The sequence below is a fragment of the Saccoglossus kowalevskii genome, chromosome 22 (assembly GCF_978046115.1).
Source record: "Saccoglossus kowalevskii chromosome 22, keSacKowa6.1, whole genome shotgun sequence".
Lineage (NCBI taxonomy): Eukaryota > Metazoa > Hemichordata > Enteropneusta > Harrimaniidae > Saccoglossus > Saccoglossus kowalevskii.
The window spans coordinates 11,164,359-11,191,923 of record NC_140662.1 but is presented as its reverse complement, the minus strand read 5'-3'; the positions used below and the strand labels follow the sequence as shown (position 1 = coordinate 11,191,923).

The 27,565-nt window shown below is 34.5% G+C and overlaps 2 protein-coding genes across 13 annotated transcripts; one reads left to right on the top strand and one right to left on the bottom strand.

Moving 5' to 3' along the window:
* Positions 1 to 734: 734 nt before the first annotated feature.
* Positions 735 to 17,976, bottom strand: LOC146728998 (uncharacterized). 5 transcript variants are annotated; one of them, XM_085495963.1, is made up of 11 exons: positions 17,415 to 17,976; positions 17,190 to 17,295; positions 14,823 to 14,924; positions 14,256 to 14,448; positions 13,163 to 13,413; positions 12,933 to 12,987; positions 12,436 to 12,693; positions 11,396 to 11,509; positions 6,569 to 6,744; positions 3,416 to 3,791; positions 735 to 2,831 (listed from the first exon to the last, which is right to left on the bottom strand). In XM_085495963.1, exons 5-11 carry the CDS (start codon positions 13,321 to 13,323, stop codon positions 2,064 to 2,066), a joined length of 1,908 nt encoding a protein of 635 aa, XP_085352089.1. In that variant the 5' UTR covers positions 13,324 to 13,413; positions 14,256 to 14,448; positions 14,823 to 14,924; positions 17,190 to 17,295; positions 17,415 to 17,976; the 3' UTR covers positions 735 to 2,063. The 5 variants fall into 5 exon arrangements, with proteins under 5 accessions (XP_085352089.1, XP_085352090.1, XP_085352092.1 ...); XM_085495964.1 differs by having other exon boundaries at positions 17,492 to 17,976; XM_085495966.1 differs by having other exon boundaries at positions 17,700 to 17,976.
* Positions 17,914 to 27,108, top strand: LOC144345692 (uncharacterized). 8 transcript variants are annotated; one of them, XM_085495972.1, is made up of 13 exons: positions 18,650 to 18,856; positions 19,880 to 19,923; positions 20,874 to 20,935; positions 21,185 to 21,277; positions 21,417 to 21,504; positions 21,782 to 21,867; positions 21,981 to 22,083; positions 22,585 to 22,756; positions 23,836 to 23,963; positions 24,155 to 24,220; positions 24,820 to 24,863; positions 25,326 to 25,477; positions 25,640 to 27,108. In XM_085495972.1, exons 6-13 carry the CDS (start codon positions 21,824 to 21,826, stop codon positions 25,843 to 25,845), a joined length of 915 nt encoding a protein of 304 aa, XP_085352098.1. In that variant the 5' UTR covers positions 18,650 to 18,856; positions 19,880 to 19,923; positions 20,874 to 20,935; positions 21,185 to 21,277; positions 21,417 to 21,504; positions 21,782 to 21,823; the 3' UTR covers positions 25,846 to 27,108. The 8 variants fall into 8 exon arrangements, with proteins under 8 accessions (XP_085352099.1, XP_085352098.1, XP_085352096.1 ...); XM_085495970.1 differs by having other exon boundaries at positions 19,830 to 19,923; XM_085495973.1 differs by lacking the exons at positions 18,650 to 18,856; positions 20,874 to 20,935 and adding an exon at positions 17,914 to 17,984.
* Positions 27,109 to 27,565: the final 457 nt, after the last annotated feature.

Sequence of the window (27,565 nt, the reverse complement as noted above, 5' to 3'; positions counted from 1 at the left end):
TTTCGGGTTAAAAATGAAGAAATATGACCTAGCTGATAACAGTAAAAATAATATGAATAGCATTTATTGTCACTTTAAGTGTTGACAATATCATGGGAACATTATAATGTCCTTTTCATGTTATAAATGAACTTTATTCAAGTGAAGTGAGAAGATTTTATTGGCCCCTTTTCAGTAAGACTAACCTTTGCACAGCTCTAATCAATTTTACAAAAAATAAAAATGCAAGCACCAAATTTGTTTTTACAAAATCTGGTTTTGAAAAGATAGGAATGCTCGATTTTGATGAAACATTTGCACATGCGTATGTATAGCATGATGAATTATGCACAGAGGTTTAAACATGATCTGCAAGGTATGTACAAGAGACATGATATGCATTATGTCCAATGTGACAAATGTTCAAATCTTGAATCAGATCACAAAATGAATACATGCATTTTAAGATGTTTGAATGTGATCGAGTCAAATATGTTTGAGATAAAGGCATGTGGATGAACATAGGAGAAAGTCCACAATTTTCAAACTTTGTCTAAGCAGAGACTAAAAATATGAATAGTGCTATTGATTTGGGTGGGATGTAACATTCTTTTTTTCCCTAAAATTTTGAAACTTAATTGGGGCCAAGAAGACAACGAATTACTTTGTTTCTTGTATCAGTAAAAATGTCGTTATGGTCACAGTTAATTCCTCACAATACTTGTACCGGTATATCAATTCAATCAAATAAGCAGTTTTGAAGATAAAATTGTATTTTTATTTACAACAAATATAATGGAAGTTAAATCTGAGTGCAAATAAAGGACAAGCAGCCTGTCGGCTGAGATAGCTCCACTTTTAGCAATGCACATTTCAATTAAAAAACAGAAGATACAAGAAAATCAACAAATCTAAGAGGTCTACCTGTATGTGTAGTATCAAAGCAATCAAGTCACAAATGTATCTTTTTACCAAAAATAACAAAAATATTTATAAAAATTAGAAAATTAAAGATATCATCATGAAATGAACAAATCTGAGAAAGGTCCACATGTAGTACCTAAATACGTAATATAAAAGCAATCTGAAATGCGTTTTTTAACAAAAAGTCGAAAATATCACAAAAATTGGAGAATTAAAGATATTTTCACGAAATGAAAACATCTAAGAGAGGCCTACCCAAAGGTACATATAAACAAAGTATCAAAGCATTTAGGCTTGCAAGAAGAAATTCCCCTGCACAATGACAACGAACAATCGCTCATATGTTACAGCGCAAGATATTTACACACACCTAACTCCCGCACCCAGTAGGTAATTGCCGAGGGACTTTGCAATATCCCCTGACACTTTCCTAGACACTCCAATGACTGTTGTAGACGCATTAAAATTACAAACACGCTCACGTGACAGTTAATCAAAACACAGGACGCGATATGCCTTTGAAGTTTTCCCATGCGGAACGAAGGACGGAATCCTTGCTGTGTAACACGTGGGAGAAATATGATACGAACATTAAACTGTAAATATATATTAATATATATTAATATATAATCTCAGTGTCTTCGTCTGAACGCCTTGACATTTCATTATATATTTAGGGGCGCTTGTAAATATTTGTATCAACTAGGTTTATTATTTTCATGAAACGTTCAAAATAGAATTTATTAAATGAACCAGCATATGTATGCATGAAATAATAAAGTGTTCGATATCAAAATTGAGTAAAACATGTTTGTTTTGGACGCATACACGTTGTAATAGTTGAACAGAACCCATCTGAAATCTTGGTTGGTTGTTTTGATTAACTGCCAGGTTGGCGTGTATGTAACTTTATTGCGTCTACAGCGGTCATTAAATCTTCTAGGAAAGTGTCAGGGGATATTGCAAAGTCCCTTGGTGATTACCTACCGGGTGCGGGAGTTAGGTGTATGTGAATATCTTGCGCTCGCTGTAAGCTTCGCTCTGCAAAGTCAACATCAGACTTAAAAAAGCCAGAATACTGATCATGAAAACCACCATTTTCCTGCGAATCTCACTTGGAAGATTGTAATCATTTCTTTCAGTACATGCCTTACAATACTTTAAGTACAACCATTACAAACCCATGAATTTGGTATGGTTGCTTTTTCCATATTCACACATGGCAAGTGGTACCAGCATTTACATGAGTCACATTGAACCATGTCTCCAAATTCTTCAGGCATGTTACATGAGCAATGTAAGTGTACTGCAAACAGTTTGCTCTCGTATATTCTTTGACGCATGCCTATCCTTAGTTTTGGAAATGGAGTGAACTTTCTCTTTTCAAAACATCTCAAAAGATGTGTCCTCATCTCACCTTCATTGAACTTGAATGATGGTATGTCAGCTGCATTGCCAATACATATTTCCACTAGATTAGCTATGGAAAACAAACCACAGTTATTGCCACTTACTCCCTGTCTCTGTGTGCGTGGTATGATAATATCTAGCTTTCTGGTTTCTGCATTGGCATAATGACTATATATTGAAGCAATTTGACACTGGAGGTGACTGGATGGTTGTCCGGACAAACTGTTGTACAGGTAAAGAACATTATGTATTGTGCAAACAGCTACCCAGTGCGCTCCACCAGTGTGTAATATCTGCACTGAATCTGTTAACACTGGTTTAAATTGATATTGGTGTGCCAACAATGTGTCCTGAAATCCGTTGATGTGCGGGAACTGTTTTTGAAGAAGTGTTTGTGCAGCTCCGATATGAATGTCAGTCAGCATCCGGCCCTGAGTAACAATGGTGACTCTGTCAGATTCTTTTAGACGTAACTCTGGTATCCACAGAGGATCTGTTTGTTGCACAAGAGGGGCATCCTATAACGAAAAAAAACAAACAGAAAACAGTGAGGGGCAAACAAAATTACTAAAAATCAGATTATGACCTAATAACTGTACATTTGTATAGTACTGTACTACATTTGTTCTACAATGACATTATGCTCAAAAACACTGCACATTGTAACTTCTGTGGTCAACAGGCCATACACTGAGTCAAACTTATGAGCCATCTCAACTTCTTAGAAAGCATACAACGTTGGCTGACATGTGCAGAGTACATGGGTTTTGGTGTCAATCATACCAAACAATGTTCCCATTTACTCCTGAGTGAGTGTAGTACCTTGACTGGTCTTGACTGGATAATATAGCTGTATAACTCACAGGATTATTTGTGTAATTAAAATATATGCCCCAAAACTAAAACAGTTTGTAAAACTCCAAAATCAAACAGATAAGATGAGAAAACTGTCTATTAAACACGCAATCATAATTTCTATGTACAAGATCTACTTAGAAGTTATTGATATTTTGCTTACTCAGGCTGAAATTAAAAAAATGAATATGTAAATTAGCTACCTAATAAGCACATTTACTATAAATAAATAAATGCCAATACTTACTGGATTTTCAATCTCTGACAAATCCACCACCTCACATGAACTGTTTGTTGGCACTGCAATATTTGATGTGAATGGAACAGGCTCTTTTTTCAGTGTCGCTGGATAGCGTACGAGTGATGGGGTAGATGGAACAGGCAGAGTTGATGTAGTCGATGCAACAGGTACTTTTTCCAAAGTTGATGATGGAACAGGTGAAGGTGATGAAATGGAGTAAACTACTTTCTCTGTCAATGGATCAGGTACAGTGTTGCCATGATGTGATGTTGCCTGTCTATATGGTTTCAGGTGAGAGTATGCAACTCGAGTGGCAAGGTGTTTACCGGTACCTTTTAAAGTGACCAAGCTGATATTATTATTTTTGTCAATCTCATCAATCCTACAGAGTAAACACAAAAAAGCATCATTTCATTTCATTAAAATGTGGACACAGTACTGTGCACAGCCCCACTAGGTCAAGTATAAGCTTGTACAAAGGTGAACGTTATTACAATTTCGAGAAACTTGGGGGGAGGGGGATTTCTATGTATTTAATACAGCTTTACAAATATTGGTGCAAAATGCTAGTAAAAGTCAATGTTTCCAGAAAAAACTTTGAATATAGTACAGAAAAAACACTAGAGAATACATGGATAGGCAACTATGTCCTGTTCCAGAGATTCTGAGAATTATTCAGACAGTCAGTTAGCAAGATCGCTCATAAATTTGCAAAACACTTTAGTTTTCATTTCATTGCTACACACATAACGCAATTTAAATCATTCAATCATCATACTACAAGAGAGTAAAGTGAAGTTTTAAAAAGATGCATGTTTTTTGGAACACACATACAGGCTATAATGATGTGTTTTAATATTTTTTGAATACAATACAATACCATGATTTATTGACAATGTTTGTTTATGTTTCTATGACATAGTTGCAAAGTTGCCAACGCCTAGTCAGAATAATTCCTATTTTATCAATAATACAATTTTTTTTCAAATGGACAAAGCCATAAGTTATCAATAGTGGCGTACATGCGAGAGTTGGAAAAAAAAATAACAGCGCATTTATGTTCCACTAAAAATGAGAAATTCCACTACAAATACATTGTTTAAAATCAGAGTTACCAGGGGAGTTGGTTGTTAACAACGTTTCAGTAGCTGCAGTATTGTAAGTGTATATCAATGCTACTATATAGTCTAGTGACAGCAATGCATCATGACTGGCCGCACAGCATCGATTGTTAAAGTTTCTGGAATTCACAGGCAATAAGTGGATACTGAGCTCAGTTTAGTGGTACATGGTATGTACCTTGTTTGATAAACAGCAAAAGTGAACTATAATGTTAACAAGAGCATGGCAAATGTGAACAGTGGCATTGGATGAAAAATCGCAGGTCACATGCTCTATATGGCAAACACCTATTGGTTAGCTTTGAATGTGTCATACTACGTCTATTTATTACAACATTGAATGTTTTCAAAAATCGTGTGGCCATTGTACTGTATGTGCAAGTCGTATTAAAACCATTACATGGATGATACAAATACAAACTGGAAAAAGAAGATTGAACATATCTTAGGGGAGAACTAATTTAATAAAACTAAAAGTGAATACGAGATAAAAAACATCAATCAGTTCTCAAAATATATCGAAAGTAAACTATCAAATGAATATAAACAGACCTGGAAAAATCAAATAGTTAGTTGTAGTAACAATCAAAATGAGGGAAATAAATTACGAACATACAGTTTATTCAAAACAATATTTAAAACTGAAAAATACTTAGAGGAAATAATGGACTTCAGCATGAGAAGAATGTTTACAAAATTCAGAATAAGTGACCATAATCTAGAAATTGAATTAGGACGAGAAAGGAAGCCAAAAGTGGAAGAAAAAAATATGTACACAATGTAATGATAAAAAAGTGGAAAATGAAATCCATGTTATTTTAGACTGTGAGCTTTATAAGAAAGAACGAAAATGTACCATAATAAATAAACAGGATAGATTAAACAATTTTATAAACATTTGCAACAACAGTTTTCCTCTAGTTAAATACCTAAAACAAACAATATACAAAAAATAACCTTTTTTTTTATGGTAATTTTTTCTTTAAAGTATTATTATTGTAATTTTCTCTTTATTGTTGCATTTTTACATTACCCATAGATGGTAATTGTTGAGTAATGAAGTTATTATTATGATTTCGAGTCAAAACTTGTTACAAAATCAATGCTCATAGTATGGCCTGTGCTTTTTTCACTTCTGACTACAATGTTACTAATAACTTATTTTAGTCAAGAAGGAAAATAATCATGTATTATTTCTAGTGTTCTATTGATATAGCTGCTGATGTGGTTGACCTCATTTCACAACCTGCCTCCTGAAGAACAGTTCACTGCACTGTTAAATATTGATAGTATTGTCATCCAGATAGCACTGTATATCGACAGGTGCTTAGAAATTTGGCAACAAATACAGGATTAATATGCATCTTTCTTTTAATATTCTGATTTTGTACATTAGTTTATTTTCATTCTTTCCTTTTTAGTGTATAATACTGTGTACTTTTACTAATATCTGTAACCATTGCCATTCCCTCTGGGGGTGAGTAAGTGTTAATAATTAAATGTAAATTGTACTAGTGCGAACAGTTTTGCCTGCCATCCTTAGATATATCAGACTCAAACAACCTACGCACACATCAATTTATGTGTCAGGTGGGGAATGTATTCATGATTGTATAGTGATGAAAAAAACCTCATGTAGAAATTATTATTTCATGATCAGCAAGGCATGCCGGGAAACGCTTACGTCAATCATTATACACAAATAACACAACAGAATGCAGAATTTTAAAGTACAACATTCCCTTCACCTTTCTGCGATAGTTATGTTATGCTTTTGTGTGTTTACTAAGGTAAGGAAATGTGCAATAATCACTTTCATATTCTACGAAATGAGGACATACCATTATATTTCCAGTATTGCAAACATTTAACAATCCATGCACATACATATGAATAACTGGGAGTTTGAATCATTGTTAAATCATCTCAGGGACAAGCATGATTACAAAATGTTCTGGAGTCTAAACCCGGACTAACAATATTACTACAATCATTGAGAACTTTGCATTAAACCCTAGGATAAAAACAGTATACTTACACATAGGGACCATTCCATTCAGGTTCAATTTTTCCTCCCTGTCTGCCTCTTTTCCGTGCATTCAGTCTCAGTACATGGTCACCAACATTAAAATGAAAGGATTTAACACCTTTAGCAGTCTTTTCCCGGTGTTTTTGTTTTTGACGGTTTTGAGAAGATTCAATATTAGTCAGGACCTGGAATGAAAACAAGTTCTTTCAATGATAGCATTACTAGTAGCATAATTTTTTGAACAGATAATAAATCATATTTTGTAGCAATAACTTGTAGTAGCAGCTCGCATTTATGGCCCCCATTTTCAACGCACTACTTATGTACAGTTTGTATTCATAGGTTTTGAAAATTTCCAACATTTTTCCAAAATGACATTTGTTATTTTTATCAAATCAAAATGAAAACTGATTTACATGTTGAATTACTTTAAATAATGTACACTTACTTTGTGCATATGAATGTGTTGCATGAGCAGCTGACTGTTTAGTTCACAAGTTATTTTTACGTTAATCTTATTTATTTTTTTCAAAACATACATTTTCGATAGTCTAACATGAATAACTTATAACCAAATAATTGTTTTAAAAAGCGCAGATACTTTTCTTTGTGTGATGTTTATTTGAACAAGATGTTAAAATTTCAAACACATCAGCTCCCCCACTTTTTTTTACCAGAGTTCAAATTTAGCGGATGAAAATGAAATTGGGGAAAACATCAGTTTTGTAAAGAACGCATTTCACGCGTCACAGATACAGTTTACAATTTACTGACAATAATGATTTTTAATCATTGATTGTTATTCCTCTTTTACTTTTGAAGTTGTTTCTGTAAAGATATTCAGTTTTAAAATTATAAACATGTTCATGTTGTTTTTGAGGATAAGCTAAACTTGACTTGTAATGTATCTGTAAACAACGTTGTTGTAGTGGTTATTGTATTGTATTGGACCTCATGAGCTCTTACGCAGTGTCGAGGATGCCAGACAAACGTAAACCTCAAACACAGTCCCAGTGACCCACCTGGAAATGGAAGTCGTGCAAGCCTGTTCTGTCCTGCTTACCATGGCCGTAACAAACAAACATGTGCTTGTTGCCATGCCTTGACTCCCAACTATGGTTCTTGTAGTAACTCTGTGCTTGACCCGGGCAAAAAAACAACTCCTTCTGATCCTCTGGGCCAAAAATGTTGGCCAGCTGGGGGATGGCGATCGGCTGGGGATAGTATCCTGGGATTTAATTCTTGGTGAGAAACTTGGTTTGTGTGTTTTGCATGGCTTTATTGCCCATAAAGGCGGCGCACCCGTCCGAAAAGGACAAGGCCCCTAGCTCAGAACATCACCTAACCCACCAGGACACTGGCACCAATCGACGATCCCTGGCTCTCAACCAGGCCCTCAACCAAAGCCTGAATCTCGGAGGCAAACTCGGCGTTGTGGGAGGAAGGATCTACAAAGGAACCCTCTGTATGAGTAATACGCTCAAGCAGGGATCTCGCCAGCCCAACGGGAGTGCCGGCCGGTCAGTCATGAATATTAACGAGCTATATGAATATTTATGAGTTCGGTCGCAGTGCAAATATTTTTGTTAGGCCACACCTACTTAATTTTATGGATGACATCCGCACGTGCATTAGTTTTCGCTTGTTCTCAAAAAAAAAAGAAAGAAAAAATCACTGACACAGATTGGTTTTCTGTCCAGAACTTGCCAACTCATATTGTCGAAAAGCGCCGGCTTGTCGTAAAACTCGTTTTGGACTACCTCAAAACGTGCCAATTTTGTCGTAAATGATCTTCTGTACATGCGTATTACGTTGCCGGGAATTCCAACATAGCAACCACGCCACCAAAATACGTGAGCATAAAAGTTCAGAGGAAAAACGGAGGGATTGTTGTAGACTGGTACGCAATTGACGTCGGCCAGGGAGATGTGACGTTTACACAGCTATACGAGAGATTGGTAGCGGCAAGCGAGTTTCGCCCAGACAACTTTAAGGACATATTGTCCAGAGTGGCTGTCCCCAATGATGAGAAAAATGGGAAAGGAGTGGAGGTGTATGGTGGCCTAAAAGTCAGTCAGGTGACAAGTCAGTTCGGTTGCTTTGTCCGCATTGAAGCCGACAAAACTGCGAAAGAAGAGGAAGCTCCTCGGCTGAAGTCCGCTTTTGAGATGAAGAAAAGTTTCTTATTATTTTTTTTTTTTTTCTATTTTTTGATTTGGATAATTTGCTTGCACACACAGTCAGTAATATTTTGATCAGATGACACATTTTCATCAAGATACATGCACATAATTTTCTGCATCCAAATTTTTGTTGGTGTTTTTTTTTCAATATCGAGCCTCTCATAATTTGTTACATTGTTGAAGTAGTTCTAGAGCATTTGTGTCTACACTTAGTCTATCTGAAGTGTCAATTTAAAAGAAGTAGTTTGAATGTCAAAGAAGTTAATTTCCAGGTTGCTGTTGACAAACTTGAAACTTCAATTTTTTTTCAATACAACACAGTAAGTTTTTCGTTATCTAATATTTATTTATTTCTTGTTGTGTTTATGATACACTGTGTTCTGTAGTTCAATTCGTAATTTGTATACCAGCTTCGTAGTCCAGTGGTTTTAGCGGCATTTTTTTTTTGCAGGTTTTTTTTTTTTCCCCCTCTCGCATTAGATTTGGGGTCTCCAATGGATGTCATCCATAAAATTAAATCAGTATGGCCTTATTGGAGTTAAAACATTATGTTTGGAAAATTAACCCTCTTCTTACCGACGCCATAAAATACCATGTGAAAAATGGACACCTATTTTCCCAGCATACATTTCACACTAACTAGTCAAGACTTTTTGTGTAATTTCAACCAATTTCAATTGTCAAGTACTGCCTTTTAAGTAATCAAATTGACATTAAACTTGGTTTTCCATTTAGAATAGAATATTGCCTTCTCATTTCATGAAATTCAGACACATAAATTAAATTGTACGATTAGAGGAGGGTTAGAAAAATATGCTAATTACGATAAACATGACAGCTGTGAATTTTATTAATAAATCATGAAACCAGAGATAAAAGTGAACTTGCCTAAAAGAGTAAGTCATGGTTTATCAAGTAACTATGCTACTTGAGAATTTGAATTTGGGGGGCCCAAAAAAATGTTACCCCCCCCCCAAATATGGTTTTGTATGGCTTGGGGTGTTTCCAGTCTAAAATCAATTATATGGTATTTATGCGTTCAGAATGTGCAGAACGTAGGGGATTTATCTTATGGCATTATATGGCTACAGTAATAATTAAAGATATGGTACTTTATGGTTTCAGAAGGAATAAGTTCTCAGCCAGATAATATGGGTTTTTATGGCTTTGGAAAGGAAATCGTTGGTCCATAAGATACCATGTTATGGTCAAATATGGTTTGGGGAATACACGTTTATTTTATCATAACCTCAGGACCACAAAATATGGTACTTTATGGTTTCAGAAGGAATAAGTATTCTGCCAGACAATATGGGTTTTTATGGCTTGGGAAAGGAAATCGTTGGTCCATAAAATACCATGTTATGGTAAAATATGGCTTCAGGTTTTTATTTGTGAAAATATAATTACCTAAATGCGACGATCAAATTCTGTTAAACTCTGAATAATCTCCCTTCCACTACATCAATCAGTGTATGCTTGCCACTTTGAGTTGTAGGCAGCGTTGGTGGAATTCCTGTTCGCTCTGGCCAGGACGTTGGCAGCCCGCCCAGACAAGACTTTCGTCTGTGCGAGTCCAATGAGAGCCTCTATGCATGTAAGTGATACACCGCTGGGCTCATTGGTAGTGCTGGCAGGTCTGGTAAGCCCAGAAGGACTACTGGTGTTTCGACTAGCATTTTCAACAGAAGTGGAAACCTAGCCATGGTTGGCCAATTGGGTGTGACCAGTGTCAATATGCAGGTGTGCACCTGTTGAAGTTTTCTCCGGTACCCGGTGCACAAGCGGGTAGGGAGGAAAGGCGTACACATCACGGGATCGACAAGGCGTCCCTGGTCCAGGCTCCTGGAGCCAGCAAGAGTGTTATGTGTGACGAGAGCTTGGCGTTCCAGGGTGTGACAAACAGGTCTTTGGACCGTCCCACAGCCAAAACAGTCTGGAGGCTACCCACTGGAGTATCTGCCACTCCGTGTTCTGGAGGTGGAACCACCTTAAAAGGACATGTGCTAGAAGGAACATGACATGCTTAGGGAGACGAATTACAGTAGAAAGCTGACACGAAGAAAACAAACAATGGTCAAATTTGTGTCGTCGGTTTTTTTTTTGTGCTAAAAAATATACATACACAAAGGGGGCACAGGGGTGAAAATAAGAAAAACTTATCCCAACAGCGACGGTGTCGGCTGCCGTGTTAGTGACAGCAATCCCAGCTAAAACTTGAACAGGAAAAAGCAGGTTTCCAGGCTAGACGGCATAGTTTCATCCGCACAGCGCATATATGAAACAAAAGTGATGTATTTAGCCATATGGCTATGCCTCATGGCCTCGGTCACGTGGTTCGTGAAGCGAGAGAAAATCTTGAGGTCATGGGGCTCCCCCTGACCTCGATTTATTTCTCCGTCATTGTCTGAATCGCAGATTAATGCCTACAGTTCAAAATAGTCATTTTGACTGACCGGACTCTATGGTGGATGATTGATCAGAGTAAATTTGTAGCAGAGCTTCTTTTGTCATGGGTATTTTTTTTTTGGTCGACGTTTTGCATTTTTTAAATTTTCAAGACATTGTAAACAGCGATCATACACTTTCAAAAATGAAGACTATTATGACCGAAATAAACATACTTAATTTATTAAAGCTGAAAGTCATTTACCTTTTCTTGAATAGATGTCATTTTTTCTACCACCTGTGCAGTGTACTCGTCCCTATCTTCGTTCGTAATGTCACATATTTCATAAATATCACTGTTTCTTTGAAGATGTTCAACCTGATAAATATGATCTCAATGTTAAACACTGAAGTGTACATTAAAAACTTGCATCTTTAATACTAATATTGGCACTTATGCAGATGAGCTAATTAGTAAGCATATAAATCTTACAAAACACCATGATTCTCAAAAATTGCATCTTTAATACTAATATTGGCACTTAGGCAGATGAGCTAATTAGTAAGCATATAAATCTTACAAAACACCATGATTCTCAAACTGTAGTTTGTCCGGGTAAGCGATCATGCCCGGGCACACCCCCACCCCCAATTTTGATACAATAAAGAAATTTAGGTCATGTCATACGTCCATATGGGGTCTTTTTCTACACAGTAATAAAAAAAACTGAAAAAAACTATTTTTTGTTTGATGTTTTAAGAGTTGACTTCCTTGCAGTCTGTTGTGATTCTGATAAAAATTCTTGAAAAATAAATGTACATTGCATAAAACGAGGGGTGAACGCGAAATAGCTGTGACATCAAAATAGGTAATTTCACGATCTGTTTCATAGAATCATTTTTCAGAACCATAACAGTCAGCAAGTCTACAAAAATGTTTATTAAAGCAGAAACAATAGTTCTCTTTTTTAAATATGTTGTGACCCTGAAAAAGGCTGTTTGGTTTGTGCTTCCTTAGAAACGATTCAAGCAAATCCTACAGCACATGGAGAGCTGCAAAGCAAGTGACGCAATTGTTTCAGCGTCATCAACAATGAAAGCAATCTGCAATATTGTCACAATATAAACAATAAATTATTTGTTATATTTCTAATGTTGCATATTTTTATTCGCCGCTCTATTCCTTGTCACAGTTTGATCTGCATGTTGTCAATTTCCCACGTTCAGGGCCTGGGACGCTTACCCAGCAACTACTGTATATCTAACAAATGTCAATCAGATAGATAGTTATTAACGAAAACTCACCTCAGAAGGCATACGTGCATTTCTGTTTAACATGAGAAAAAATGGAGTGTATTTGGTAGTGGACTGTTGAGATGTTCTGATTCCAAACATAACTGCCGAAAGGTACTCATCCCAGTTGTTTTGATGATCATTCACCAGTTTAGATATGGCAGTTTTTACAATACCATTAGTTCTTTCAGCTAAACCATTGGTTTGAGGGTGGTATGCTGCTGTTATTCTGTGGTTAATGTTCAGTAAAGTGCAGATATTCTCATTCACCTAAAATGCAAATACACAAATATGTGTAAGCTGGAAGCATGTGTAAGATATAATTGTACATAACATGTCTGAGTGACAAAAAACAAACTACTGTAAAATACTTTATTTAACTCGTCAAAAATCAGTGAAAATAAATTCTACATAAAAAACACCTAAAAAGTTGTTTCAGCGAAAATAAATATCAGCTAAAATAAAGTATTTTACAGTATTTTAAAACAAACACTTAATCATACATATACCTGATTTACAAATTCTCGTCCTTGGTCAGATAAAATGTGTATTGGCAGCCCATATCTACGAACATGAAAACAAACATTATTATAGTTTCAGGTAGTAATGAGGAAATCACATTCTTTTCATGGTTTGAATAAATCAACAGCATGCACTATAAGTTAGCTAAATGTTTGAATCTCGAAAGAATATTTACTGATTTAATACTGATTATATCATTTAAAATCAAAACACTCACCTGTAAAATGTTTCACAAACACATCGAGCTACGCATGCTGCACTTTTCTCTTGTAATGGGAAAGACTCGCACCACTTGGTAAAATAGTCTGTCAATGTTAATACATACTTATTACCACTCTTTGTGGTTTCAAGGGGGCCAAACAAATCCATCCCCAACATGTACCATGGTTCCTTGACTTTTATAGGCTTAAATTCAGGAGCCACCGTTTTCACTTTTTCAAACTTCTGACATTTCTCACAAATGTCAATCTAAAACAGTAAAGATAAATCTCAAATGACTTAATCATGAATTGCCTCCCCCAAATGAGAAAAATAATTTAAAACAACTATCTCATTTGTACTGAAACTGCTATTTTCACATGCTGGAACAAAAATTAACAAAAGACAAAATTTATTAAAAATACAGACTTGGATATAGGAAAGCCAAGTTATGTTGTACATAACAAGATCAAAACCATTGACATTATTGATATAACAAATCTCAACTGCATCAGGATGCTACTAAAAGTAGAGTTTGAAAAGTTAAACAAACAAGCACTGCTATTGGTTTTGTGTAATGTTTGTCTTTGAAGAGAGGCTTAGAAGAAGTGCATATTTGATTGTGGAACAGTAATGTTTGACAAAGAATTATTTGATGATTGAAATATATACATAACAGTAGTTATTAACACATCATTGGCAACATTTATTTCATTAGTTAAAATTAGGAAATCAGATGAATTATTGACTTTTTCTCAATACTAAATGAAAACAGGAAGTGTGTCACATTTAATTGTATTGTCTTCAGTGTTTTCTTTCATTGAATGATACCTATGAATGTGTTAATTACCCATTTAAAAAAAAATGTCATATTACCATTTTAACGTCAAGAAATCACTAACTATTAATTACAACGGATTTCTTAGTTTCACCTAATAAATCATTTTGGTATTTACATCAATTGGAGGCAGTTGGTAATTTTTAATTTCTTCAAAATGGTCATTCACCAAAATGTTTTTTCAACGAAACATCATGCCTGACAAAATGCTACCTCTAAAACAATATATTTATGATGCCTTTCTGAGAACAAGTGACAAATATATTATACATACCCATCTATCAATGTCTGAATCAAAGCCCTCCAGTAATAACGAGTCTTTATTTTGTGTTTGGTTTTTTTGCGGCCTACATGTGCCCCTTGAGGAGAGTCATGGCACTCTTTGAAGACTTGCTCCTTTTCCTCATCTGTGAATAACACTCTGCGTCTTTCAACTTTTTTTGGCCCAACATAATACAAGGCATCTTCTTTATAATAAAACAAAATATTAGTCTAGAGTTACAGCAGCAGGTAAAAAAAAGTTTTAAACTTTAAACCCAGCAGTGTATTTTTAATGATAATTCATTCATATGTAAATGCAGGAACAGACAGAAACAATAGCATACAGGAAGTTCACCACCAGTGTTTCAGATCGTTCACTTTGCTTGATAAATCATGATTTGAATTCTCACTCAGTAAATAGTACTGAAAACAGAAGCATTAAAAAAAACATGGTTACATTACATTGAGTAGCTGCAACACGTCCTCACATATGCATATTGCCAAAGGAAAAATTTTCGACAACCTGTGCCACATTTGTGCTGTAAGGAAATTTGATGTCAGGATATATGGAACAACTTACCTTCTAGTTTGAAAGACTGGCAAAACTTTCTCAATGCTTTTTTCTTTCCAATATCAGTTATACTTGGTGGGTACTCCAACGTTGAAAGGAAACACCTTACGTCTAATACAGTAAAAGATAACTTCATAATTTAAGTGGTAACTTGTCAGTGGCAGTAATTAGTATATGATGTTGACACCACGGAGACAGGAAACGAAATGTCTCAGAGTTGGAAGGAATGAACACACACACAAACAGTCACTACAGTGAACAGTGCCCTCTATATTCAGCACATGCACTTGACTAAGCACATTTCTGAAAAATTTACTTTCAAAATTGATTTGAATTAGAAATGGCTATTATGAATGCTATTAAAATTTACCTAAAATACAAGACCACAGATACTGACATGAAATGAACACATTTGGGAATAAACCCTCCTTAATATATTGCTCTCAGAAAGAAGATGAAAATATATGGACAGACTGCTGACACCAGGCAATTCAGTAATATGAACAGTTCCACTCATTTTTTTATGAAAGCAGAGCTAAAATTTATAATTATTTTTCAAACCTAAATTTTGTACATTATTTTTAGTGTGTTCATGGGTTGGCTAATTTGAAAAATCCCTTGATGACATTTCTAAAATATCTGTATCACGCCAACGGTTGACAGGTGGTTATAGCATACAGGTTACACATGGATTGGTTGCACACTGGAGAATGGAGTGCACTTAATACTCAAAAACAAAAGTTGAAAAAATGGTGACTGTACCAGTTGTTACTGAGGAAAACACATTTTCAAACTGCCCTAATAATAATACATGCTAGGAACAAAATTTAAAGACCATTTACTGTAAGTGTATCCACCCCCTGAAAAGTACCAGAATGTGCAATGCTGTTAAAAGGACATGGTCGTTGCATCACTCATGAGAGTTACTGACATGGGCACAATGGGCACTGAAAGGCACCATGGGAGCGAGGAAGCAGGAATTAGCAAATTTTGTGTTCATATTCATTTTTATTTGCAAATTTCTGAAATATTTTTCCCTCACCCTTAACTTATTTCGCACAAAATCCCTCAGCACAACTTAGTTTTCAAATGGGCAATCACTATCCTTTAATGTTTAATACAGATGGGGGTAATAAAGTTACTGTGAGATGATCGTCTTAATTATCCATAGTGCTTTTAAGCGGCTTCAGAATTTTTGGAATGAAAAACATTTGAATTTTGTTTGAATCTTATCAAATTATACATTTTATATATGATATACATTGGTTATGATTTCTGTCTTACATTACATACAATACACTGAATTGACCTCTGATGAGTTGTGAGCAATACAACACTTTAAATGTTATTTGTTTTTGTAATAAACTACCATTTCATTTAACAACTTTTTAGACTTTTATTACTATAAGATAGCAAACAATATTATCTATTTCAATCAAAAATATAAAGTACCATTACAAAACACTGCAAAAAATCAAAATAAAAAATGAATTATGAATAAAAATAACTTATTTTTTTTTTTATAAAAGTCTATTTCACATCTACTTGCAATTAGAAAACTACTTAAACAACTCTGGGAAAATAAATCATAAATGTATAATATAGGACTCGCATGGTTTTATATTCTTTTATGTCTGTTTGGTAGACAATTTGAAATACAAGAACTTTACAGTAACAACAAAATTAAAATAAAAAAAATATCTGGTATTTATGAAGACAAAAATAAATTTGATTTTAACTCAGCCTTCAAAACAAAAAATTATATTTCAACCATAGTTATGGGTATGGTTCATGTTAGATTTTAGTCTATAGCGTATTGTATTTATAAACAATCTGTATTGTATCACTTAATTAAGGAAGCCCAGGCAGTGTGGATACTGGTAAATAGAGACATATTAATTAAAGTTTCAATCTATAGGGCAGTAGACCCTACATGTTCACATTCAGCATAATCGATTGAACTTCATACTTGAAAACTGTAGGCTTTATAAATACTATTATCGTTCACAGTAGCAACATAAAATAGAAATCTACTTCCCCATCGGTCAAAATCTTAGAGAAACCAGTGAGTATGACTGAGACGAGGCGTCATTTGTGATCACATTTGAGTCTTACCAGTAACCTAAAACTAGGTTACTGGTAAGTATCCTAATGATCAGGTTCCATAAACATATGAAATGTGTCAGGCATGTGACACTATACTCAACACATAATGCACGTATTCGTATTTTTCAAGATCTATTTACGTACATTGACCTCGTACATACAGGTTAGAAATGAATTACATCTACGTGTCACGTACAATAACATGTTATACGTGGTTGAGCCATAGTTAATGAGCAATAGTGGTCATCACCCCTAGATTGTAGTACTTACTGTAGCGGGTTCTTTATATAACGCTGTATTACAATACAGTCCACGGCGACCAAGTGAGTTGCCAAGCCGAAGATTGCGCGAGGATTCCGGATGAATAATCATTATTCTATTAAGAGTCAGATTCACAGAAAAAATGACGCAAGCTATGTGATGAGTGTATAATTATGTACACAGAAATACTCAATTAATGTGAAAATAGGTTAAAATATAACGATATATGTATACCGCTTTTCACTTTCATAACCCGAATGGCAACGTAGACTGAATAGAAACTTGCGCATGCGCACAATTAGCAATGTCACCTTCAACAGCAGTCTCCTTCAGCGGCGGATCACCGGACCTCTGGGATAACACAGTCGTGTCTTATCGCTTGTTATTCAGGTTCCCACCATACCTTATCCCTGCACTATTGTCCCAAAAGCGGGAAATTTCATGAGAAAATACCCGGCCACTTCAAGCTTATCTGAACATCACTATCCCGAAGTTAGCCCAACAGTTGTCTCCACATACCCCGTAGGTGTGCGTGCGTGTGGGTTCCCATTGACTTGTGTATAACGCAACCTACTGCTATACAAATAACCGATTGCTGGTCAATCACCTTTGGAGCGATGTAAACATGTTCCCGGTTTCTACAGTCTCTGCGCACATTTGACACGATGCCAAAAATAAAATCATGCTGTCACGTGACGGCCGTGACACGTGTTTCTCAATTCGCCGGCTGGTGTTCGTATGAGCGTGCCGGGGAAGTCAATATTATGGAGACCTGCGGGTGTCACTGTTTTAAAATTTGTTTACGTTAGATTTTTTTTTTTAATTTCAGTTTTCTTGGTTTTATTACTTTTTCTTGAAAATGTTTACGAGTATCCGGGGTGAGATTTAATGGCAATTCATACAAATTGCACCAGGATCTGTCGATAAAGTATCAAGCATCATTTCTCTAATTTAGGTTCAACGTAGCCCTGAGTACAGTCCTGTAGGTTGGCCTCCTTCCGTTGATCATTCGGCCCTCACAGTCCTGAGAAGTCGCATAGACCGGGGATTCGACACTATTGTGAAAGAGTGTATCGGGCGATTTAAGAGGCATTCAGCTTTGCAGTTAAAAAATAAGCAGGTCGATACGTCTAACTATTCTAAATACCTTAACTGGAAGCGAAATTACATAAGATTTCCCACTAGGGTCGATAGAATCGACATTTTCCAACGTCAACCGAAAATATACGCCGCCATCTTGTTCTTGACGCATTCATAAACAAAACGTTGTTTCGTTGCGTAAAACTTGCTTTCGCCAACGTTCCAGTGCTGTAGGTTCATTTTTCGGCCACAAAAAAGGTATTTGTAATCGCTAGATTAGTCGATAGATGTTTTAGCTGGTTACAATCATGAAAACTGCAGAACGGTTCTCCGCCATAAATTTGTAGGCGGGTGTCGAATCCCCGGTCTATGCGACTTCTCAGGACTGTGAGGGCCGAATGATCAACGGAAGGAGGCCAACCTACAGGACTGTACTCAGGGCTAGGTTCAACGATGCCCTGTGTTTCACACATATACATAGAGTGCATACAGTTATTTGAATCACAGTCCCTCTATCTAGACCGGGGATAGAGGGACTGTGGGTACGGCAACCGAGGAGGGTCACGACCGTGCTTTGTGAAAAGTATCACTTTTTTGTACGTTTCATTTTTTCCGTATTTCTAGCTTTTATAATTAATATTTGATTTGCATTTTAAAATGGCTTTGTTGATTAAAATCAATACAAAATTTAAAAACAAGAGTGAAAATTGAAATCCTCATCTTACTTTTGAAAATGAATTTTCATTTGAAAATTTACTTTTATTTTTAAAAAGTGATTTTAAATCGAAAATTTCATTCTATTTTCAAAAATGGATTTATATTTGAAAACTTACTTTTATTTTTGAAAATAAATTTGCATTTGAAAATTTACTTTTATTTTTGAAAATGAATTTGCATTTGAAAATTTACTTTTATTTTCGAAAATGAATTTGCATTTGAAAATTTACTTTTATTTTCGAAAATGAATTTCCAATTAAAAATTTACTTTTATTTTTGAAAATGAATTTCCATTTGAAAATTTACTTTTATTTTTGAAAATGAATTTCCATTTGAAAATTTACTTTTATTTTCGCAAATGAATTTCCATTTGAAAATTTACTTGTATTTTTCAAAATGAATTTCCATTTGAAAATTTACTTTTATTTTCGCAAATGAATTTCCATTTGAAAATTTACTTGTATTTTTCAAAATGAATTTCCATTTGAAAATTTACTTTTATTTTCGCAAATGAATTTGCATTTGAAAATTTACTTGTATTTTTCAAAATGAATTTCCATTTGAAAATTTACTTTTATTTTCGCAAATGAATTTCCATTTGAAAATTTACTTGTATTTTTCAAAATGAATTTCCATTTGAAAATTTACTTTTATTTTCGCAAATGAATTTGCATTTGAAAATTTACTTTTATTTTTCAAAATGAAAATGAATTTGCACATGAAAAAATACTTCTATTTTTGAAAATGAATTTAAAATTACATTTTACTTTTGAAAATTTTGGTTTTGAAAATGGTTTTTACTTTTTTCGCCCTTTGCTCCTTGACCTCTAATCTCTGACCTTAACTGCTCAGCCAATCAATGACTTTTGAACGGCGCTTCTTACGTACACTTGTTGAAGCAGGGTGAAGAGTCTCGCTCATTGAAGTTTTTCCCTTGGTGAGAAAGGTGAGTATCGGGACTTATTTACATGTTATGAGGTCTGAATTGAGACGGTCGTTTGCCTATCATACAAATACTTCCAAAGATAATCGCCGAAAAGCATGGATTGCTAAATGTTGTTCGTTGTAATCATCATCGTCACTCTGCGTCTCACTATACTTCATTGCCTCGCACAGATTGGTCGGACTGAAATATTTTCTGGCAATTAGGCATATATGAAGCCACTGACGTATATTTGGTTACTTTAATCTGACATTCAGATTGTTGTGGAAAGAACATGGCAATTAAAGTCTAGCAAAGAGTGGCGAAACTGTACATGAAGTCACCCACTCATCGAGTCGAATTTGAAAATTGAATGACATCATCGAATATGACTGCTGTAACCTATAATTCTATCATTTCCCGGGAAAAAATGGGAAAATAAGAAATGTTTTATTATACAAGGCAACCAAAGTTTGACTTTTATAGACAGGTGAATAATTGTTGCCTGTATTAAATTTTGTTGTGATTTGTACCCACCCCAATCTTAACTCCAACCATGGAGCCTGGAGGTAAAAAAAAAGAATTCGTGTTTTACCTTCATGCTCTAACCCTACCCCTACCTTCCATCACCCCAAATAAATAGAATTAAGTTCTGTTTGTTCCAGTATTTTAATATTTGCCATATTCTCTGACGCTATATTCATGTGATACAGTTATGTTACAATGCACATGGACTACTAGCCTTCAGGCTGCGTACATCATGTGTGTGATAGGGGGTGATATTTATACCGGAACTTGTCAGGAACTTGTCGGCATACTAACATGCTGTGCTTGTCCACACAGTGACAGTCACAGTGAAAATAAGCTTCTCCATATTCACAGACCTGTACACAAAGCTAGTGGATTACATACTCTTCTGACATATTTTTTGTTTATTGTTGTGTTGTGTTTTGCTTTGCTTTGCTTTGCTTCAGACCTCAAACAATTTTGTGCAATTTTAAGTTTATTTGCAAGTTTAACATGAAAGCTGAAGAAGGTAAGTACAACCGACCAATGGATGAAATTTAAACTGGGATTTTTTTAGTTACAGACTTTATTATTATGATTTTGGAGCACCACAAAGAAAACAGATGGAGGGTGCTGTGGTAATAAATCATTTACTTCAAAAATGAATGATTGATGTGTTTATGTAAAGGAATCGTGAGTTGATATTTATTGAGTGTTTATTGTTATAGTTTTTTTGTGGAATACATATAGGCTATCAGTATGTATTGTATTTTTTAAGAGTTGCAGGTGTACTTGAGAAAACTGATTGAAAGAGGGAAGGATAACAAGACTATTCTATTGTACTTAGAAAAAGATCACTGCATATTTGGAGGTAAATAGATAACTAGTATATTCCTGCATTTGCTATTAAAATATGTTTAAGGGGTTGTCTACACAAAAACATTTTACTTCAGATTTATTTCAATTTCATTTTATTGAGTAAATGTAATTGTATGCTCTATTTATCTCAGCCTTAGTACACTTAAAAGGCGACTCCGTGATTGGAATATCAGGAGACACGAGGATTATACTCCAAATGATGTGAGATTAATAGTGCAAGTAGGTAATGTTTATGTAAATTTGTTGATGTTGTCCTGCCCTAATTTGATGATGAACAAATACATTTAGTAGACTATCTAATGATAACAAAATATTGTTGCCTAGATATTGATATAAGACACTAGAAAATATATATGTATTTCCTAGTGTCTTTGATTAAATACATGTGTAATGTCAAACACGCACGTTTAAAGCTAGCTGGATAAATATTAATCACATCATTGTCGCTCTTATCATTGTTATTATTAAAGTTGTACTGAATATTGTTTACGAACAGAAAGAGTTGCAGACACCTAGAAAACTAATTGGCATAAAGGCCATGTATCAGCATTTGAGGAGAAACCATCATATGCTAGTTAAAAGGTATTTAAACATTCATAAACTATTATAAATTGAACAATGTATGGTATAACTGTCTGCCCACTGTATCTAAACAGTGTCAACGTCTGATCATTCATTGCATCATGTTTACAAAGGGATAACATTGAAGCAATCATGGTGGAACTTGATCATAGCAGAATGATCAAACGAAGAGGTGGAACTCTGCAAATAGGTGAAAGAAGACGATTTTTCTCAAAGGTAACATCATATAAAATAGCGGAGGAAAGTAATGAAGTACTGTTTTGTTTTCCCAAATGGATCCGAGCATACATTGTTTAGCAAACTTATAGTGTCATATTACAGTGTACTGTAGAATACTTTATTTTCGCTTGGAATTTATTTTCGCCATTTTCGCTGAAGGGATTATTCCGTGAAAATAAAATCCAGTGAATATACTTTTTTTCCTATATTTCACATTAAACTCATCAAAAATCAGTGAAAATAAATTCCATACAAAACGCCCAAAAAGCCTTTTCAGCAAAAATTAATTCCAGCGAAAATAAAGTATTCCACAGTATATTTGTCCATGTTTTAGCAGAAAGATCTTGAATAACACATATAGTAGCTACACTGACATAGATGTACCTAATGAATTACCCATAATCCCTATTCAAAAAGTGTACCCATTTTTAAGCTCTGATAAGCAATGATTGTTTAATTTATAGCGGCCACTTGATCTCAAGAGATGTTTAATTCCAGGGTCCAAACTGGTCATGGCATGTAGATGGTTACAACAAGTTATTGGGTTATAAACGAAATGAGTATCCATTTGCCATCCATGGATGTGTTGACAGTTTTTCACGAAAGATATTATGGATGCGTGTTAACCCACAAGTTATCGCTCGATATGATGCTGTAGTTGCAGAGCAAGGTTAGAATATGTCTATGTTCATGTCCTAATGAAGAAGTTTCTAGCTCTAATTTTTTATGAGCTGAAGTTTAACATATCTATTCTAATTGTAGTATTATTAAATGCTATTTTAGTTACTTACATGAATGTTAGACACATGTTTAGGTAGTTCAGGGTTATTTACCCAGTACAATTATAGGGAAAATATTATCAATATAAACCTGTCATCAGTTATGTAATTACACACTTACACATTATAAATTACTAATTTACTACTTTGAGTTCATTTTTATTTTTTTAGGGTTACCCTGTTTTTGATTTTGCAAATAGGGGGGGGGGGGGGTCACTCTGTTTTTGATATCACGAATAGGTGTTTTCCAGAATTTTATTTCAGAACAAAGGATGAAAAAATTAATCGTACAAATGTGTTCTCAATAATAACTATTACCTATATTGCCTATAAATTCTTTGATGAAAAAAAAGTTATAGACTAAATATTTTGGGGTTGATTGAAGTTGTCAAATAGCTAACAGATTATGCAACCCAAATTATACTGTTAAGTTTTAAACGCATCCAAAGTCCATGCGCTGCTGATATCAGATTATTTTATTTAAAGTCTGAAGTCACCATTTTATAAGATATTTACTGGATTTATCCAATTATAACAGGAGATGGAAAGACAACACAGCAATTAGTACAAAGAATTTGTGAAAATGCTGATATATAAATTAAAATAAATGATAAAAAACTAAATAAATATTTTTTTTTAACTTTTAAATATGCATATTTTGCTCTGTAAAATGCCAAAATCCAACACAAATTTAAGCAAAAATCAGAGTTTCCTTTGTTTTCATAAGCACAGACTGTGCTTCAGGTGTAAAGCATTCCTTGTCTATAAGATATACATTTTGTAATCATTTTTCAGGGGGTGACAGCATGTTTTAAAATATAATGATGGGGTGGGTTACCCACTTTTTTTTATTTGATAGGGGGTGGGTCAACTGGGATTTACAGCTGGCAAAACGGAATCTGTCGGGAACCCCCGCCGAAGTAACTGACCAATCCCTTTAACTACCTTGATGTTTTTTTTTATTTTTCAGTGTTTCCAAGGATGACTAGATCTGATGCAGGTACAGAAGTGGGACTTCTAGTACAATGTCAGTTATTCTTGCATCGTGATTCAGGTTTAGATAATGTACATGTATATGGATCATCAGTTACTAATCAAGTGAGTGCAAATATTTTAATAGCATGGGATTTGTCACTGACAATAGCTTGATCCAGACAACTTTTTTTTCACACAAATGAACTTGTGAAGCTTTGCATAGGAAAGCTAGTGATAATGAGCTCTGCTTCTGTAATGAAAGGACTAATAAATTGATACACCATGAACATTACCTAACATCATTTATTTTACAGTGCATAGAAAGTTGGTGGTGCCAAATGCGAAAACATCATGGTCAGTATTGGATGGACGAATTAAAGGTAAATTCAACAATGATATTGATCTATTTTTGTAATCGAGTAATTGTGTGATTGTAACACTATACATTAAGCTCTGTCCTGTATTTGCTTCCATATGCTGTATATTACATAGGATTGAAAATTATTTATCGGTTGCCAAATATCATGTACTCTGCACAACAGTAATAGAGTTTGACCACAGGCAGCTGGGATGTGTGACACAGACTGCATACAAATGGGAAAGTGAAATCGTATTTATAACATTTTCAGATTAAACAAAATGAACAGGCCAAACTCACGTTTCTTGATTTTATAAAATGTATACCGGTACTCTATGCAGCCACTAAAACATGAAAATAATCAAAAAATTCAAAGGCGTTTTACCGCTTTATTCGATAAATAATAAGTATCAGCTAACCCCCTGTAGGTACTCATTGCCTATAACAAAGACATGTGTGGCACTTCAGTTTGACATCATAATTCTCTACTGCCATGAGTCTACATTGTTTCACAAGTTTCTTTTTTCTTGTGCAGTCTGCAACACCTACATCAACTGTAACTCTGACTTATGCTGAAATATGTGTATACTGTAGTTATAACTCTATACTCATTTGTTCTAGGGCTTAGAGGCAGATGGATTTTACGACCCTGATAACATTGATAGGTAATACTTATGTCTGTTAGTTCAATTCAAATATACATTTTGGCAATTATTGTAATAGTTTCCAATAATTTAACCATAGTTCACAGTGATTCAGGAGGTTTTAACATCATTTCCATTATGATATTCATTATACCATACCAGTTTATTCATACCATTTTAAATTATTAATAGATTAGTTTCTTGGCCATAGATAATGTATTGTAGATACAAAGTTTTGTGTCTGCCTGTGTATCAGTGTGTTTGTCTTCCAGTTTACACTCTAAACTATGCAAATTTTAATCCTTGATTACACATGAACAAAATTGTGTAAATTGTTAGAGGTAGTGGTTACTCGAGGTACCGTAAGCTTCCAGAGCTTGTTTTACTAAAGTCGGGGGGGGGGGGGGGTGTTAAAAAGAGGTAATTCACCATACTGTATGCTTTAAAATGTTCACAGTAAAATTTGTTTTTATTTACTAATAGGCTGTCTTTGACTGCTGTGTATATGCCATTGATTGGTAAGGAATTGAATGACTTTGTTGATCAATGGAATGCACATCGCATAAGAAAGCAAAAGAGAATAGACAGACCATGTGGTATTCCGGAAGACATGTACAATTTCCCTGATAAACATGGTAATTATGCAATGAATAGTAAAACATATTAATGTAGAGACATATACTGTTTTTATATTCATATTATTTACTTTGTTGCACCGATTTTTTTTAAACTGTAAATTTATGTGCATGCATGTCATACTTTAGAGTGAAGTAATACTTGACAATTTACTCTTGTAGGTGGTACCCAATGTGGTTATCCAGTGAGCCAAAATGACCTTGATGAAATAAGTAGAAGACATCAGTTTGATGAAAACGGCCAGAGTTATTTACCCGATTATGTCACAGAAGAACAAATTATAGGAATATGTGGAAACATTGATGTATATAATGCCAGAGATAGCTATATTCTTCTTAGAGAGCACTTGCCTGCACATTTAACATAATCGTAAAGCATTCTTATGGTTGCCACTTGCCAGGGCTTGGTAGTATTTGTGATACGTACAAGTTGAAAATTGACAAAATCTATATTTTGTTTGACAGCATACTCAGGTTTACATGTGGATGTCATTACAGAACCATTGAATGTGAATATATTAACACCTCATATGTAACAGCACTTCTGTCCTCAAGTAGGATTATTACAAAAAGGCTAAAATCTAGCAGAGCAAAGATAAAATCTAGTGCTGTTGATATATACAAGTTTTACCAGTTCATTTACTGATTGCTATACTAAAGTAGTGCCAAATCTGACAGGATGGTCTCCTGCATAATTAAGGACCAGTTCATTTAGCTTAACAGAGTATGATTGTACCGGAAATACATATACATGATAAGCAAACTTGCATATGATGATGAATAATATATATTAATATTAAAAACGAGGAGGTACACATAATTCCGGATATCCAGACTTTATTCAATTTCCATTTTTTTTCCCAGATACATGTAAAATTATGCTAAACTGAAAGTCAAAGGCTGTTATTCTATAGAGTAGAGCATATATGGTAGTGAATCATTCAACTTTAGAATAGTGGTGTGCAACTTTGGGTATTAATTGTATTTGCCTACACAAAACTTAAGCACATGTATTGAATAGGTTAGTATTCAAAGGAAACCCTTACTACAAATATGTGTATCTATTATAGAATCACATTTGCCACTGTAATGTAAGAGGTTTTTTTTTGGTGTAAACAAGAAACATTTGTGAAAGGATTGGGACACATAATTGTGACTTGTCTATCATACTTCAATATTGATCATCATAGTGAAACTTGTTATAATTACTCTGCTTAATCTATTGAAATACACAGCAAATGCATTGTAGCTAAGCCCAACACACCTATCTAGTGTACATTATCAGAACCTGGGATACAGAACTGCATGCTTTAATATTTGCTAACAAATCATTTTACTTTATATCATTACAGTAACTTTCAAATGTACTATGACTAAATTTTGCCCAGATGTTGATACACATTGTACATAAAGTACTTTTGTGAAAATTGTCATTTTAATCATAGGTTGTGATCACAATTTTTTTTAATTGTCAAATGTGCCACAAACACAAAACTATACGGTAAAAATCATGTACAATATTGTGTAAGATTCAAAATACAATAAACCAAACAGCAAAAATGATGTTACTTGTAGTGTATAATATACAAGCATTAGCATTAAAATTGTGACAAGATTTGTAAACATGCAAATGACTACTCTACATTTATGCATATTTTTTGTCATACACGAGTGGCGACCAAGATAAAAAAAAAAGAAGCCTGTACCTGGAATATGCTCCCTTGTTATTGTACCAGGAATTTTGTTTTTTTAATTGATATGTTATATTAAGCAACAGATAAATTGAATGCTAAATTTGGGCTCCATGTTTATTCCTAAAGATTTCTGAATTTGTCTTGTTTACTGACAGGGTATGGCTACAGATGAGTTTAAACATATGCGGCATTCACCATCAAGTCTCTTTCCCACTTCCCACATACTATGTATATTGAGGTTGGTACCTTGTCCAGGAATTCACCCCCCCCCCCCCAACAATTCCTTAGTGACCTCGTCTTTAAATGGTAAGTTCTCATGGTCTAACTAAAATTGATGTTTTCAATTGGGTTGGACTAATTTGCAGTGTGCAAAAAAGTAGATAAGCTTGATCAT

Coding starts and splice junctions, on each gene's coding strand:
- LOC146728998 (XM_085495965.1), bottom strand. CDS start 13,323: ATGTTGGGGATGGATTTGTTTGGCCCCCTTGAAACCACAAAGAGTGGT. Junction 12,694..12,932: donor GACGAGAATTTGTAAATCAG/GTATATGTATGA, acceptor TTTGCATTTTAG/GTGAATGAGAATATCTGCAC. Junction 2,832..3,415: donor TGTCAGAGATTGAAAATCCA/GTAAGTATTGGC, acceptor TTTTCGTTATAG/GATGCCCCTCTTGTGCAACA.
- LOC144345692 (XM_085495973.1), top strand. CDS start 21,824: ATGTATCAGCATTTGAGGAGAAACCATCATATGCTAGTTAAAAG. Junction 21,868..21,980: donor CATCATATGCTAGTTAAAAG/GTATTTAAACAT, acceptor ATGTTTACAAAG/GGATAACATTGAAGCAATCA. Junction 24,864..25,325: donor GACCCTGATAACATTGATAG/GTAATACTTATG, acceptor ATTTACTAATAG/GCTGTCTTTGACTGCTGTGT.